This window comes from Spermophilus citellus (assembly GCF_964194105.1).
Source record: "Spermophilus citellus genome assembly, chromosome: 1".
NCBI lineage: Eukaryota > Metazoa > Chordata > Mammalia > Rodentia > Sciuridae > Spermophilus > Spermophilus citellus.
This window is the reverse complement of record NC_138182.1, coordinates 258,449,190-258,465,436: the sequence shown is the minus strand read 5'-3', so window position 1 is coordinate 258,465,436 and position 16,247 is coordinate 258,449,190. Positions and strand designations below refer to the sequence as shown.

General features: G+C 31.5%; 1 protein-coding gene across 2 annotated transcripts in view; it reads left to right on the top strand.

Moving 5' to 3' along the window:
- Window positions 1-16,028, top strand: part of CDH10 (cadherin 10) — a gene marked incomplete at both ends in the record, with an annotated part of 101,345 nt that extends 85,317 nt beyond the window's left edge. Inside the window, 4 exons of one of the 2 annotated variants that reach the window (XM_081307992.1) lie at window positions 3,192-3,313; window positions 8,442-8,550; window positions 11,532-11,783; window positions 15,544-16,028. In XM_081307992.1, the coding sequence (XP_081164118.1) occupies window positions 3,192-3,313; window positions 8,442-8,550; window positions 11,532-11,783; window positions 15,544-16,028 (968 nt within the window). Of the gene's footprint in view, window positions 1-3,191; window positions 3,314-8,441; window positions 8,551-11,531; window positions 11,784-15,537 lie in introns of both variants that reach the window. The other variant, XM_081307991.1, reaches the window with a different exon arrangement.
- Between the last annotated feature and the right edge of the window lie 219 nt (window positions 16,029-16,247).

The following is a 16,247-nucleotide window of genomic DNA, read 5'->3' as shown; positions in this document are numbered from 1 at the left end:
AATTGCTACCAACAAGAGTTACTTTTATGTCACACTTTATATTGAAAATACACATTTTGTTTATGTCCACTTACTGTAGCAGTAGATTAAAGAGCATGTTCTAGAGAAATGGAAGAAGTGTGCATTTCCACTCTTCTTCATAGCAACAGGTAACTAGGGAGTCAGGGGTCCATTTTTGGTGAGTACTCTACCTCTGGGTCTTATGAATAGTATAAGACAGATAAAGGTGCAGATACAATGGAAAATATTTTTCTGTTTATTTTCCTTTTCCCTCTTCTTCTTCCCAATGGGGATCTATTCAGACCCATGTGAACTGTGAGAAAGCTTGTTAACAGGTTTTTAATGTGTGAATGCATTACATGGAGAAAGATTGCACAAACTCTTATAAAATAGCCATGAAGAAATGGAAGGAGACCCTCATGGTTATACAAAATTACATACAAGAGGAAGTGAGGGGAAAGGGAAAAATAATACAAGGGGGAGAAATGAATTACAGTAGAGGGGGTAGAAAGAGAAGAGGGGAAGGGAGGGGAGGGGAGGGGGGATAGTAGAGGATAGGAAAGGCAGCAGCATACATCAGACACTAGAATGGCAATATGTAAATCAATGGAAGTGTAACTGATGTGATTCTGCAATCTGTATACGGGGTAAAAATGGGAGTTCATAACCCACTTGAATCAAAATGTGAAATATGATATGTCAAGAACTATGTAATGTTTTGAACAACCAACAATAAAAAAATAAAATAAAATAAAATAGCCATGAATACATTATATTGGTAATAAAGATGATTTTCATGTTTGAAGTACTAGTCATCAAACTGAAGCTCTGACAAGAACTTTTCCTGCTTTATCACACCTAATTTTCCAAATAACTATGTGAGATCAAAAGCCTTGTGTTTTTACACATACTGAGTAATAAGGCATTGGGCAAAGTCACAATGTGTGAACATAAGTGGACTTGGATATAAAAGAAGCTCAGTTTACCTCCAGGGTATGAACTCTCAGCCACCTGATGCAGGAAAAGGTGGAGGGCATGCAGCCATATACTACAAACAGGAAATTAGAACCTGTCAACAGAATATATGTGGATTAAGAAGTCAGGGCTAAGACTTAAGAGGAGTGTCAAGGAGATGCATTTTTAAATTCCCTCTTGGAAAGAGGAACAGAAGTTGAATATACTTCAGATAGATTTAGAATCCTATTTGCCTTCCTTTTTACTACTTCAGACTTGTAAATATGCCTGCTAAGAAATCAGTTCTTACACATTATTTTTAAAAAGCTGAAATTATTATATTAATAACAATACAATTACACATAGCTGGAAGAAGAATTCTTTTCAGCAGTAATATATACTCTATTTGCATATGACAGTATTTTTTGTATCTGAAAATTATTTAGTTAAAATTAGGAAGTCAGACAAATTTTGTAAGGGCATATGATAATAACCGTAGCTCTTTTTGGTTTATATCACTTAATAAGATTGTTAAATATACTCTTTGGGCTTTTATAAAGCGAATTTTCCCTTTTCTTCTTTTAAATTTAGTTTTAACTGATACATTAAAAACAAAAAATGTACATATTAGTGGGATTCCACTTAATATTTTATATACACAAAATATATACATATTCATATACACACACACATATGGCATGGTGTTTAATCAGGTTAAACATATGCTTCTCCTCAAATATTTATAATTTCTTTATGATGGAAACTTCCCAAATCCTTTCTTCTGGGTTTCTAAAATATATAGCACATTGTTGTTATCTGTATTGCCCCTCCTGAGCATAAGCACACCAGAATTTCTTACTACTTTGTAACTATAACTTTGTATCCATTGATCAACTTTTTCTTATTTTTCTCACTTCTCTACTTTTTACAGCCTCTGGTAACTATCATTCTACTCTCAACTTTTATGCATTCCACTTTCTGAGATTTTACATATGAGTGAAATCATGAAGTACTTGTCTTTTTGTGTCTGGCTTATTTCACTAAATGCATCAATCTCCAGTTTCTTCCAGATTGTTGCCAAAGACAACAATTGATTCTTTTTCAGAATCAAATAATATTCCATTGTGTATATGTATCACATTTTCTTTATCCATTAATCAGTTGACGGACACTTAGGTTGTATCCATTTCTTTACTGTTTTCAGTGGTGCTGGAAGGGACATGGAATTGCAGATGTTTCTTCAACATTTCTATCTATTTTCTAATATTGTTCCTCTACTTTGTCAATGTTTTCAAAGAAGTTGGATTTTATCTAAAGATTGTGGTATTTGTATTTAAGTCTGAATAACTATAACATGATTTTAAAATGTTAAAACACTCGGATATCAATAAAACTGCTTAGTAAAATCTACAATGAAGATGATGCAATTGTGACTATTATAGGTTTGTTACTCAAGCTAAGGTAAATAAGGAACATTTTTTATTTCCTTTACAAATCAAAATATTTTAACTGCATCACTTTATTTGGAAATTTTGATGCTTTTTATTTTAGCATTTGTAGTAAAGACATCATTATTAGCTTGCCATTTGTTTGTAGAGCTAATTTAGAACCAATAAATTCTTATGCAAAATCAAGTCATGGCTGTTGAAATGGTATCATTCATGACTATATAAATAAAATGTCTGAAACTTTATATCCCAGGGTAAATATTCTATCACATTGTAGAATTAGTAGCCATATATTATAATTTCCAAGAAGCAATTTGAATGTTGCTATTAGAATACATTTTAATTATCATGGTCAAAAAATAGGTTTTTAGTAAAACAAGGATTTATTGATCTTGGATAAGTAACTAATTTATTTAAAAATAGTTCTTCATCTCAAAAAAATGTTAAAGATTAAATAAGTTATATGTAAAAATTATGTAATAAACATTTATTCATATCTTGTATATTTGGACAGTAAAGACAGATATGAGCTCAATTATACTACGTTTTACTGTTAATTTTTTTACAAAGTAAAAATAATCCCCTTGTGCTCAATATTAACTGAATTCATGACTACTTAATTAGGCTCTGCAGTAAATTTCTTCATTGCATTTGCTCATTATGTTAGGAGAATGAATGAAATGTTTATTGGTATGTGAGCACTTAAATATCCATAAGATGCCTATATAAATTAAATCTGGTGCACAAACATGCATTCCTAAACAAAATTCTCCTTTATTTTTTTTCTAGACAATCCCAAAGAGACAACTCGTGTAGCTGTTTTTGTGAGAATTTTGGATGTTAATGACAATGCCCCACAATTTGCTGTGTTCTATGACACTTTTGTATGTGAAAATGCCAGACCAGGACAGGTGAGCAACTGGAAGATTGAAAACACAGGGCGGTTCTGTATTAAATGTTTTATTTTCACAAACTTGACTGGAATGAATGAAAAAGGGATAGGAACACTCACATATACTCCCTGCAATATTTTCAACCGGTGACATGTTTTTTTTTTAAATTGAGAGTATCTAAAATAGCAGTGTACCAGGTTTCTTAATTCCTTCCTAAAGTTCTGGTGTAAAAGAAAAGACATTATCATTTGCACACAAATGTATAGAAACAACTTCAGAGAGAAAGAGAGAGAGAGAGAATTTTTTAATATCTATTTATTTTTTTTATTTTTCGGTGGACACAACATCTTTATTTTTTATTTTTATGTGGTGCTGAGGATCGAACTCAGCGCCCCGCACCTGTCAGGTGAGCGCGCTACCTCTTGAGCCACATCCCCAGCCCCACAACTTCAACTTTTAAAGCCCTCGAAAACATGAGCAAACTAGAATCCTCTGCTGTACCATTAGGTAAATATTGAAATTGCTAGAGAAATGGGAATGAAAGTTTGTGAAAACCCAGCAACAAATGCATGGAATCTTTGAAGCATTCCATCAATATTCAGATAAATGTGCAAATATATTTTGAAGTAGGGCAGCAGAATTTGCTTATACATTGGTTTTCATCATTACACCAACATGTAAAGTGCTTAATGACTCAGTTTTAGTCCTTTAAAGCATTCTCCCTACATCAGCTTTGTTTATAATTATTTAAATCTTTTCCTCAGTGGACTCATTTTGTTGTTTAAAAAGCTCCAGAATATATGGCTGAAAAGACTGTTCTTAATTGCTTTGAGTGCTATCTTCACAGAAGGAAGCTGCATGTTATAAATAATAATTGGGAATCCAATGTATTTTATTAGAGAAAGAGAAGCCATCATGATGCTGTATTGTGTTTTGACATCGTTTGATGCTTTTATAAACATCAATGTCCTTGTTACATTTTTATGCAAATTATATTGTGGAATAACTCGAGTACTTCATTTTGAATATAGTAACAGGAATTCAATAGCCTGTCTATTGTGAGAAATGGTAAAATGGCTGCAATTGGATTCCTTTTTTTTTTAACTTGAAAATATTATAGAAGTGTTTAATTGGGAATATTTAAATGACTTAGCTACTTCCAACTTCTTAATGAAATAGTGTCCACCCTAAAATACCATTCAAAATAGTCCTCTGCTTGGTTGGCTCAGCATGAGATAAGTTAAAATATTTTCTCTAAGAGATAAATTACCCATTTTGCTACTACTGCATTCATTGCTCCCTCTATGATTATTCCTTTTGATTTTCAAGAGATATCTTTTCAGAGCATTTCAATTATTATAAATGCAGACTTACAAATGTATTCAAAATATACAAAATAAAGAATTGTGTTTATTTTCCAGTGCCCTTTCTCTTTTTAACTATAGTTGGCTCAGTAATGCTCCAGAATTCCTGTACGTGTAAAACCTAGTTGGCATAATGAAGAAAAATAATCCAATGAAAGATGATTTTAATAAAAAGCAGTTAGCCTACCTTGACTATCCTGATAGAAAGGACATGATTAATAATTCTTGTCTAATTGACCGCATGTACAAGTCTTCCACACTAGTTATTGTTAATATGACCAGTTTGTGATATGTCACCGTGTTCTCATTGGCTGAAAACTAGTTCTGCTTATACAAAAATGTTATAATAAATGATAGAATTCTAGGTTCTGACATCCAAGCTTGTAAACTTAAAGTGATTATTTGATAAACTTCTTCTCTGTGCCTTTTATGATAATCACTCATTAGCTTGGCCTCCCCTCCTCCTAGGAAAGGAGGATTAGGATGTCTGGGAATGCTGCAGTTATTTATAGAGAATCTCAGTCCACCCAATACTCCTGCGAATTAAATGCTCTTTAAGTAGCACTTAGAAAAACAACATGGGGAATAATTCCATTCATTTGGTGTGCAGACAAATTGATAAGACAGAAATAAAACTAATTGCCACTCCCTCCTCCTCCTTATTTCCTGGCCTTAGCTCTGCCTTGGTTTAAGCATACAAGACTTTCTTAGATAGGATGCAGTTTGCAACTGATGAAGTATTAGAAGTCAGTCCTCTCCTGCCTAACAGGGTTACTTAAATTCTCACCTTTCTACCTCAGAGAGACAGGACCTTGAAGGAAGGAAAAATACGTCTTTTACTTCCCTTCGGTTTCCCTCACTTACCTTCACTCCTGCAGTCAGTAAAATGTATTTAATAATTTTCCAAGTCTAGATGAAGAAAATACCATGTTAATCACAAAGAACCTTTCCCAAGGAATCTCTCTAGGAAGGGTTGCTGTTTATATTTACTGTTCACTAAGCACCTTATTAAAGCTAATACCACTGACAGCAAATATCAAACCAGATAGCAACCAAGACTTTATCAAACCAAAAATCATTTCACATATTTTTCATAGGACAATATTTAGTTACTTCCTAACAGCTAAAAGATTGAAGTTTTCCAGAATAAAAGAAAGTTTTTTTTGTCAACAAAAACTCCTAGCTAAAACATTAAAGCATAATAACTACTTATTTAATTTTAAATACATTAAATCCACTCATTATTCCACATTTGGTTGTAGTATGATCACTGAAACATTCTTAATGCTTATATCAAATGTAAAAATACAATGATAATATAAACAATTATATTATTGCCAAGAAGAAAAGCTAAGAAAGAGTTACCTATTTCTCTTTTCCATAGCTCAAAATGAATATTGGATATCACCAGCTTGTGTTCATTTGTTTCCTAAGTGTGATAAATTGTTTCATTGCAATTGGATTAAAATGATTTGTCTCCAGTAGAAATAAAATATTGAGTGTTCATATAGAGAGCCAGCAGAAAAGCTTTATCTACTTCTTGTTGTGAACTTCTGATATTGATTGCAAGTCATTTTTTTTAAGAGAGAGGGAGAATTTCTAATATTTATTTTTTTAGTTATTGGCGGACAGAACATCTTTGTTTGTATGTGGTGCTGAGGATCGAACCCGGACCGCATGCCTGCCAGGCGAGCGCGCTACCGCTTGAGCCACATCCCCAGCCCCTTGATTGCAAGTCTTTATTGCACACTTACCTAAACAATAGTTTTGTGATTTTGAATGTATGATTGGAATAGAAAGTGAGGTTAAATTGAAAGGTAAATTTTGAAAATAAAGGAGTTAAACACTAAAGCCAAGTATGTCTAAAAAAAAAAAAATCTTATGAAGCAGTACCTCTATTTGCAACAGAGAAGTCTTAGAGTCATAAAATTTATTATAAAATGATAGGGATTCTGGAAAATGTGATTCTGTTTTTTGTAAATTTAATATGAATTGGAATTACTCCTTTCATAACAAAGTATATAAATTAACCACTGACTTTTAAATCAATGAATTGGCTTTTTCATTAAAATATCATTGAGCATTTTATATAAAACTTTATGGTTTACATATATATAAAGATGTGGATATATGTCCTCAGAAATGTATTATTGTATTATTTTGAGGATAAAAATGAACTGCAATTTTATTTGTAATAACAGTTACAATCATATGTTCATTTTGAGAATTGTAGTTTTTATTCTAAAGAAATTAGCTCTTTCTTGTGTTTATAGGTGTATTCATATAGAAATCTTTGAGACTAGGAATTTGAACTACTCTACTGTCTTTCAAGATATGTTATTTCATTTATTTCTCTTCAATATACTCTTATGAATCAAAATTTTAAAAATAAATCTTTTAAGTATATTTGATAGATACAAATCAGTTAAGAAATTCTTTGGTAAATGAATTAATAATTCTTGAGTAGTTTTAATACCTTTTTTATGTTTTTATCTTTAATTAGCTCCTATACCATTTTTATGTTTTATAAGTCTGGCTTCTATTTAATCTTATTATAAATAAGATTTAGTCAAATTTATTTTTAAATTGTTTTAAACTAATTTAGTTTTAAAAAAATTTTGATGCTTACTTCTAGATAATAAACATATTTTCCATGTCTTAATTAAATTCTTGTGTCATTTTTGATAAATGAGTAAAATTATAATTTTAAAAGTTAATACTTGAAATTTTCACATTTCTGTTGATGTAGCAAACTTTGAAAGAAAATAAGAATGGTTATAATGATCTCTTCATTTATTTCTTGTTTTGTTTAATGTTTTAAACTTGAAATCCCTAATTAAATCAAGAAAACCTCAGCAACAAATATTTCCACCAACTATTCACACAAAGTTAAATTGAATTGATGCATTAAAAAGCATATTCCTTTTAATTAAGCATATTTGATGATTTTTACAGGCATAAATAGACATCAATATGCATAAGAAGCAACTTTTGAAACCCTGATAATAATTTAAATATTTTTTAAAAACAAAAAAATTATTTCATATGTAACTTAAATAATAAAGAAATCATATACCAACCCAAATACATAACTGTTACATATATTATATATTTATATAGTATCAATCATATACTATATCAAAAACAATGATATGATTATGTATAAACTGTTAAATTTTCCACTCTTATCAGACAGTTTTTTATTAACTCTTATATTAAAACGAATTACCATTTCCCCATATAATACCTATCTTGAATTTAAAAATATATAATTGTATTTAAAGTGCAAATGAAGCAAACTATTGCTATTACAGTAGAAAATAATGTATAAACTTTTCTTTGTAAAATTTATATTCAACATTATGTATGAAGTATCTATTTTCTTTTATTATGTTGCACCTAACTTTGGGGAGGAGCAAAGCAATATTTTTATTTCCACAATTTTTCCTACATCAGATCAACTCTTCCCAATCAATGTTTAGATTTATGTGAAATAACATCCTGGTTCTACATTTAAATATACAAACCCTCAAAAAAATATAATATCTTACAATTTACCATTTTGAAGGAAAAGACAATATTTATGAGAGAGAAATAAGTGGGACTGAGTGGTAGAAGAGAAATATCATTAAAAAGAAAATGATCATTAAGATTTATTCACCATGAACAAAATAAATTCTTTTAAATTTTTCTACAAAGCAAATTTTTTAAAATTATGTATTACAAAAGCAGATTATACATGTGTATGTTTGATGACTATATAATATTTCTCTCTCCTACAGCTAATACAGACTATAAGTGCAGTAGACAAAGATGACCCTTTAGGTGGTCAGAAATTTTTCTTCAGTTTAGCTGCTGTCAATCCAAACTTCACAGTACAGGATAATGAAGGTAAGTTTTAGAACTTGTTCATTATGATATAACATGACATTAACTGGAAATTTCTTCTAAAGTAACCATTATAATATACATGATCTATCAATTTATTGATCTGCATTATGAAATTTTGTTTTTATCTGATAGTTAATGATATTTCATGATAATGTCTTGTTTGAAAATGTTAGCTCTCTTTCATTTAATAAACTACATGAGAGAAGTGTCTGTGTAGATATGAACAATGAGATTGATGTTGAAATTATTAGAAAGGCTAGAAATAATCACTTTGCCTAAGAAAAGGTATAGAAAATATGAATGGAAAAATAAGTAACTCAGTGAAAGTGTTATGCAAACTCTGATGAGATTGAATAGCAGCAGGTTTATTGAAGCCAAGTAGGCATAAAGGAAGAGTAAGAATGTGATGTAGCCTCACTAGACCCTTAGAAAATATGGTGCAAAGGCTTTGCAAGATATGCTGTTGTCCTTATGGTATACAAATTTTATTTTTCAGAAATTAATTTTTCTCATAGTCTCATAAAAATAAAACACATTATACAGAATAGTTATGATTGTTTAAAAGTTGAACAGCTCTGTTCCCTGATAAATATGTCATTGGAGTCATTCTAGTTAAACAAAATTATGTTGTCAGATCTCTACTCGACTTATTGTATTTTATGTTAAGCTAACTATGCAAGCTTCTGTTTGCTAAAAGACACGAGTTTTAGAATGGCTGCAGATTTGTGTATTTTTAAATAAGCCTCATAACCACATTGGCATGTATGTAGTGCTTTCTTCACAAGGCATGATGTGTGTTGGCAGAATCAGAATCTAGGTAGTTTTCAAAGTACCAGCAAATAATTTAAGATAATAGGTCATTTTACGTTGTACCAACCTTTATTCAAGCTATTTCATCTGGTAGAATCTTAGCAAAAACCAACTGAAAGGGGGGGGGGTATCTATTGTCAACATCTGTTTTTTATTAAATATGAATTTATTAAAATGCTCATGTTTTTTCTATCACTCCAAACAAGTTGAAAAAAATTAACATGAAGGTGGCAGTCAAAATGCAGAATGAATGTTTAATTTCTAAATATGAATTGTAGACATTCATATGAAATATGAATTAGAGATTAAGTCTGAATTAGAGATAAACAACATCCTACTTTTTAATTTGCTGAACCTGGCAACAGATACATTGAGTTTTGTTGTTGTTGTTGTTGTTATACATGACAGTAATCAAACACTGAATTTAGACTGGAGCTGTCCCTAGTACTGAATTTACAGTATTGAATTGACAGTACCTGCTTCTAGTTGTATTTTAATTTTCTCTCTGCTCCAGTGAAACTGAGCACTGGTTATTAAAAAGTGATATAGACATGAAATAGTATTGTCTTAGCATGGCATTTCCACTCAAGACCAGCCTTAATTAATTTTTGACAAATATTACCAAGAGTTCTTCAATCTATATACAGTACTCAAAGCAGGAAATAAGCCCACAGAATATAAACCAGAATATTTAACCTAATCATATAAAATTAATGATGCTGTGATACTGGGTGAAGTTTTTTTAAAAAATTGAAATAGCATATATACCACCTTAGTTTTAATTTTCTAGCCTTGTATTTATTAATATTTGCCTTAAACTCCCTTATTTCTAAGTTATTCCTGTTTAAAATTAATTTTATTTATTCTATCATAAGTCAAAAATCATATCATGAATTTCTAAATATACCATAAAATAATTTGAAATGAGTCAAACTTTATTTGGTCCCTCAATCTGTCAAAACAATTACAAAACTAAGGTTCAAACATTTGTTTAAAAAAATTAAAAATTAGGCAAGCACGATTCTAAAAGTACCATATGTATGCTCATATTATCTTAGGGTATTTCAGAGGAAAAAATAGTTATTAAAAGATAAATTTTAAAATTTGTTTATGTGCATGTTTTTTTGTTAGTCTACTTTCCCAGCTTATGTAGTTAACTGGTATCATTAAGTTCCAACTCATAATTAAGGAATAGATTATTTTGTATTCAACCACTGTACCTACAACAGATTACCACTTTTTTTTTTTTCTCTCCTGTTTGATTTAGCAGCTCACTGACTCCCTCCCTATATTGGCAATTTAAACAACTCTGCAGGGCTGACTAAACAAAACTAACTTCTCTGGGCAAACAACCTGGATAGAAACTATCATACCAATTATTTTTTAAATACTACTTGTTTGGGGATAGAAGTCTTTTTTCTTTTTAACTCCACAAATTCCATGTGAGAATACTAGGTGAATTACCAGGTAAAGAAAAAGTCAGTAGTATAATATGCTAGGTAGTGGGATATTTGTCTTTATTAAATCTTTACTTCAGTCTGGAACTTTATTAGGCACTTCTAAGAGTTAGCTCAGGTTTTCTGTTATTACTTTCAGTTATATACATGCTTTAAGTTATGTGTTTGTTTGAATGAGTGGAAATCAATGCTCAGAAATGTTAAATAATTTGCATGCTGCTGGGTATGTATTGAGATTCTTCATGGATTTTGACTATTTTATTGCTTTAAACAATGTAACAATGCTTACAATGTATCCAATCCTATTTTCTTCATGAATATTGGATTGAGATATGCTGTATTTGTGTAAATGAATAAATGAAAGAAAATAATATTTTCTTTTGGTCTACAAAGCAGATTTTCAGAAAACATAAAAAAAAAACTTCTCATCTATGTAAACGTGATATTTACTTATACAAACTCACCATTTTGAAAATACTATGGGATAATTTTTGAAAAGCTAGTTAATAATCAATCCATAATGTTAGATTCTTTGAACTATCTTATTTGTCTTGTTCAATGGCATTGTACATATGTAATAGAAAAATTTATAATGGTTTTATATTTTTTATGAAGAGAGTTGTATTTATATATACAATCCTGGCTATCACCATGAGTTAGTTATCAGTTTACTATACGAAACAAACATTTGTAATGTTTTAAACTTTATTTTAGATAACACTGCCAGAATTTTAACTCGAAAAAATGGATTCAATAGACATGAAATAAGTACCTATCTCTTGCCTGTGGTGATCTCAGACAATGATTACCCAATTCAGAGCAGCACAGGCACACTGACCATCAGGGTATGTGCCTGTGACAGCCAAGGCAACATGCAGTCCTGCAATGCAGAAGCCCTGCTCCTCCCTGCTGGTCTCAGCACTGGGGCCTTGATCGCCATTCTCCTCTGCATCATTATTCTGCTGGGTAAGAAACTTTAAAGAAAATTGAATCATCTTCTAGGATGCTTACTGTAGTATGATTTTAAACAACGAATATTGCTATCAAAATAGTCCCTTGCCCAAACTTACACCAAAGTTTTAGGATATCCAGCCAGAATATAGAAGCAGTGAGACTTTTCATCATTCAGATGTGAATCAAAATGTAAAAAATGCAGCTTTAATACTGTCATTACAATATATGAAATAAGTAATGACAAAAAAAGAAGGGTTGAGGGCAGAATAGCTTTGTTAGATTTTAGAAAGTTGAGAGATAGGTGATTGCAATTCTTGAAAAAAACATCAATGATTGGTACCTCCAATTAGTTTATAGCTGGCCCATCACTGCTCTCCTGAGCCCTGTAGTAACTCTATGGTGTTGTTTCATTTTGGATCATTTGCCAAACTCTAATTCAGGAGGAGGGTAGAAGCTGGAAGAGTATGATAAGATTTTAACCTCAACTCTGAAAGTTAGATATCAGCAAATCTCAGTAAGAGTAAAACAACAATGATAAGGTTTAAGATACATTCTGTTAGAAACACAATTCACAAATTTGATCTAGTATAGGACTTCTCACCAGCATAACTATACTTATTATCAAATTTTCATACTTACATTAAAGTTAATTTAATAATTAAGCCTTCATTTCAAATTCTAAAACAATCTTTACAACAATTTATTTTAACAATTTTTACTGTTATAAAAAGACAGCACCTTTTTATGTGAAATTAGGACCAATAACAAAGACATTGCAACCACAAAGAATATTAAAAATATGTGTTAATTCCATAATATAGCTAATCCTTCATAGAAGATTCAATTTTTTCCATTTTTTTCATAGTATATACAAGAGCTCTGTGATTAAATATCTCAAAGGTAAATTATACATATGAAATAAATCACTAAATTAATGGAATGATCAATTCTACATAACTTTCTTTTTTTTTTTTTTTTTTTTTTTTTTAGTTTTGTTTTTTACTGGCAATTGATGCCAGGAGTGTTCTAACAATGAGATCCATCCCCGGGCATCCCCCGATTCCCCCGACCCAGACAGGTTCTCACTAAGTCTCCGAGTCGAGTGTCTTACTGGGATTATAGGTATGTACCACCGCATTAGACTTTACATTAGATTTACATGTAGTTTAGGAAATGAAAATGTGCACATTTAAAAATATGTATTATTGACTGGAATGGTGGTGCATTCCTATAATCCCAACAATTAAGAAGGTTGAGCATAAAATCTCAATTCCAGGACAGTCTAAGCAATTTAAGGAGGTGCTTGGCAACTTAGTGAGAGCCTGTGTCAAAATAGAAAAGGAAAAGGATTGGGGATGTAACTCAGTGATAAAAAGCATCCTTAGGTTCAATCCCTAATGCAAAAAAAAAAAAAAAAAGTCTATATTTTACATTTAGTTATGAGGTATTTTCATATATAACAAAAAATAATAAATGATTTCACTTAACAGAATATGGGAGGATTGATAAAAGTTTATTTTTATAATTTGACTTTTCTTTATTACTGAACATATTAAGAGAAGTCAAGAAGCAGACTTTATACTAATTAAATCAAAAAGTTCAAATATGAATAATCTATTTATTTGAGGACTTTATAATTTATATATAAATTATATTCAGTCATTCTGCTGAAATATGTATTAAATATAAAATCTCCAGGAAGAATAACATCAAGAGTAGCAAGCTTTTATTAAGTTGATTTTGTCAAACAGTGTAAACAACAATATAATGAAAAACACTTTTATCTTTCATTTGATCAAACAATGTATGCAGTATGTATGGTTATCTTCACTTTATACAGAATAAAGATGAATGTTCGAAATATTTAAAGCATTCTCCAAGGCCATCAATTTGTGAGAGGTTGAACCAAAGTACCTTGCTTCTTGGTGATTGTGTGTACAATTTTCCAGTGAAATTTGGAGTTTGTGTCCATGTTTTTTTCTCTGTCTTATGTGTTCACTGAAAAAATGTTAAAACTCACCCTTTATTTGATTTACTTGTCTCTGAAATAATGATTCTTGATTTTATAACCTAGAGTAAATTGCTTTTTAACTGCTTTTGAGTTAAGAATGAGATTAAATTTACTCTGCAGATGCATTAGCTTCAAACTATTTTTTTGGGGGTATCCCTCTGACCCTTATTGAAAACACTATATCTGACATTCCAAGAAGCAAGGAAATGAACTTGGAGTTGGAATCAATATTACTAAATTTATTATTAGAAGCTTTTTAACTCAGTAAAATCATTTTGTTCATAATAATCAATCTGAGTTTCAAAACTTTACTTCATACATTTTATGGGTGCATAAATACACTAGTTTAAGCAAAATAAAATTATTTTTCCCAAAGACCTGAATAATAAACAGCTTTCTGTCCTCATCAAGGGCTATATTTTTTTTAATCATTTTAAGGCCAAGATTACTTAGCAGTGGGTTAAAACTCCTTTTGGTAGAATTAGAAAAGTTTCTTTTTTGCCCTGTCACCGATTTGAAGACCAATAGTTTGAGAATTCCATGTTAATAAATAAGGAAACAGAACTTAGTATATCTTGATACAAAAATATCATAATTCCCTCATCCTTTAGACATTTCTTCTAAAAGAGGCTAAGGACTGATATATAAGAGAGCAAGATTTCTCCCCTTCGTTTACCTATGTAATTGAATTTCCATCTATTTCTCTAAATCTATTTAATAGACCAGAATCTAAATGTATGGGAACAGCAAATAATAGTGGGAAATTTAAATGCAATCAGAAGAATTTGATGTCAACTTCCTCTTAGAGTTCATGTTATTAACATTGTTTTGGTTATTAAAAGTATTATTTTTATACTTATGGTTACTGTCTAAACAAAGTGGAGAACTGTCCTTTGTGAGCAATACACATTTCAACTTATGTATACACACTTTTTAAAAATGTATCTTGGGCTGTGATATAGCTCAGTTGGTAGAGTTCTTGCCTTGCAAACACAAGGCCCTGAGGTCCATACCCAGCACCAAAATAAAATAAAATAAAAATAAAATAAAAATGTATCTGGCCAAGGTCCATGCATTGATTTGGAGTTAATCCTGTGTAGTGACTTGACTATACTTGCTGTACTGTCATCTAACAATTTGGGAGAGTTCTCTTACAAGATATATATTTCTAAGGAAAGCATCATAAACCTCTAAACCCATATTATGTCTAAACATCTGGGTCTTATTTCCTATAATGTAGGCCTTCTTTTAATAAAGTAAGAAACAAAGCTATATAAATCAATCAACACAGTTATTTAACAGAATCAATATTCTATACCTTATTAAGAATGGTAAGGATGTGAAAATGCAGGCATATTTTAGCCACTTGGATCTTACATGAAGCTTAGTTCAACTTTTCTAATGTTTGTATAACATCTATCTTACTGTTTATTACACAAGGCTCATATATTCTGAACAACCAGAAACTAACACTTCTTAGAAAAACAGAAAAAAAATGCACTGTAATTAAGGAAGATTCCACAGTGCCTTAACAATAAGTCAGAAACACCGCTTTTGAACATCACCTACCTTGACTAAACCCTTTTCTGCTTCCCCCAACCAACCAAAAAAAAAAAAAAAAAGGAACATGCAAGGAAAAATGGGGAAGTAAAAAAAATATCTCAATAACGCATGCTCCCTTTTCCTGCTCCCACTTGCTTGATAGCATTCTGAATGGGCTTCTTATGTGTCTCCTTTTTTTTTTTTTTTTTCAAGTTATAGTAGTACTGTTTGCAGCTCTAAAGAGACAGCGGAAGAAGGAACCTCTGATCTTATCCAAGGAGGACATCAGGGACAACATCGTGAGCTACAATGACGAAGGTGGTGGCGAGGAGGACACCCAGGCCTTTGACATTGGCACGCTGAGGAATCCTGCAGCGATCGAGGAAAAGAAGCTGCGGCGAGACATCATGCCAGAAGCGCTCTTTATCCCCCGCAGGACTCCCACGGCTCCTGACAACACGGATGTGCGGGATTTCATCGCCGAGAGGCTCAAGGAGCATGACCTGGACCCCACAGCACCACCCTACGACTCCCTGGCCACCTACGCCTATGAGGGCAACGACTCGGTGGCTGAGTCGCTGAGCTCCCTGGAGTCAGGCACCACCGAAGGAGACCAGAATTATGATTACCTCCGGGAGTGGGGCCCCAGGTTTAACAAGCTCGCGGAGATGTACGGGGGTGGGGACAGTGACAAAGACTCCTAACCTGGATTTCTGTTCTGCTCAATAGGTGGAAGCGAAGTGAAGGACACTGTCTCCACTTCACCATATTTGATAACCAGGAGACGTTTCCTGCCACTCAGCACAATTCTTTCCCATTTATTTCTTAATTTGTTCATTAATTGCATTAATTCTTTCCTATAGGATGTCTCATGGAATATATGCGACATTTTATTTAATCACTTCCAAGAGCCAAAGCTATGG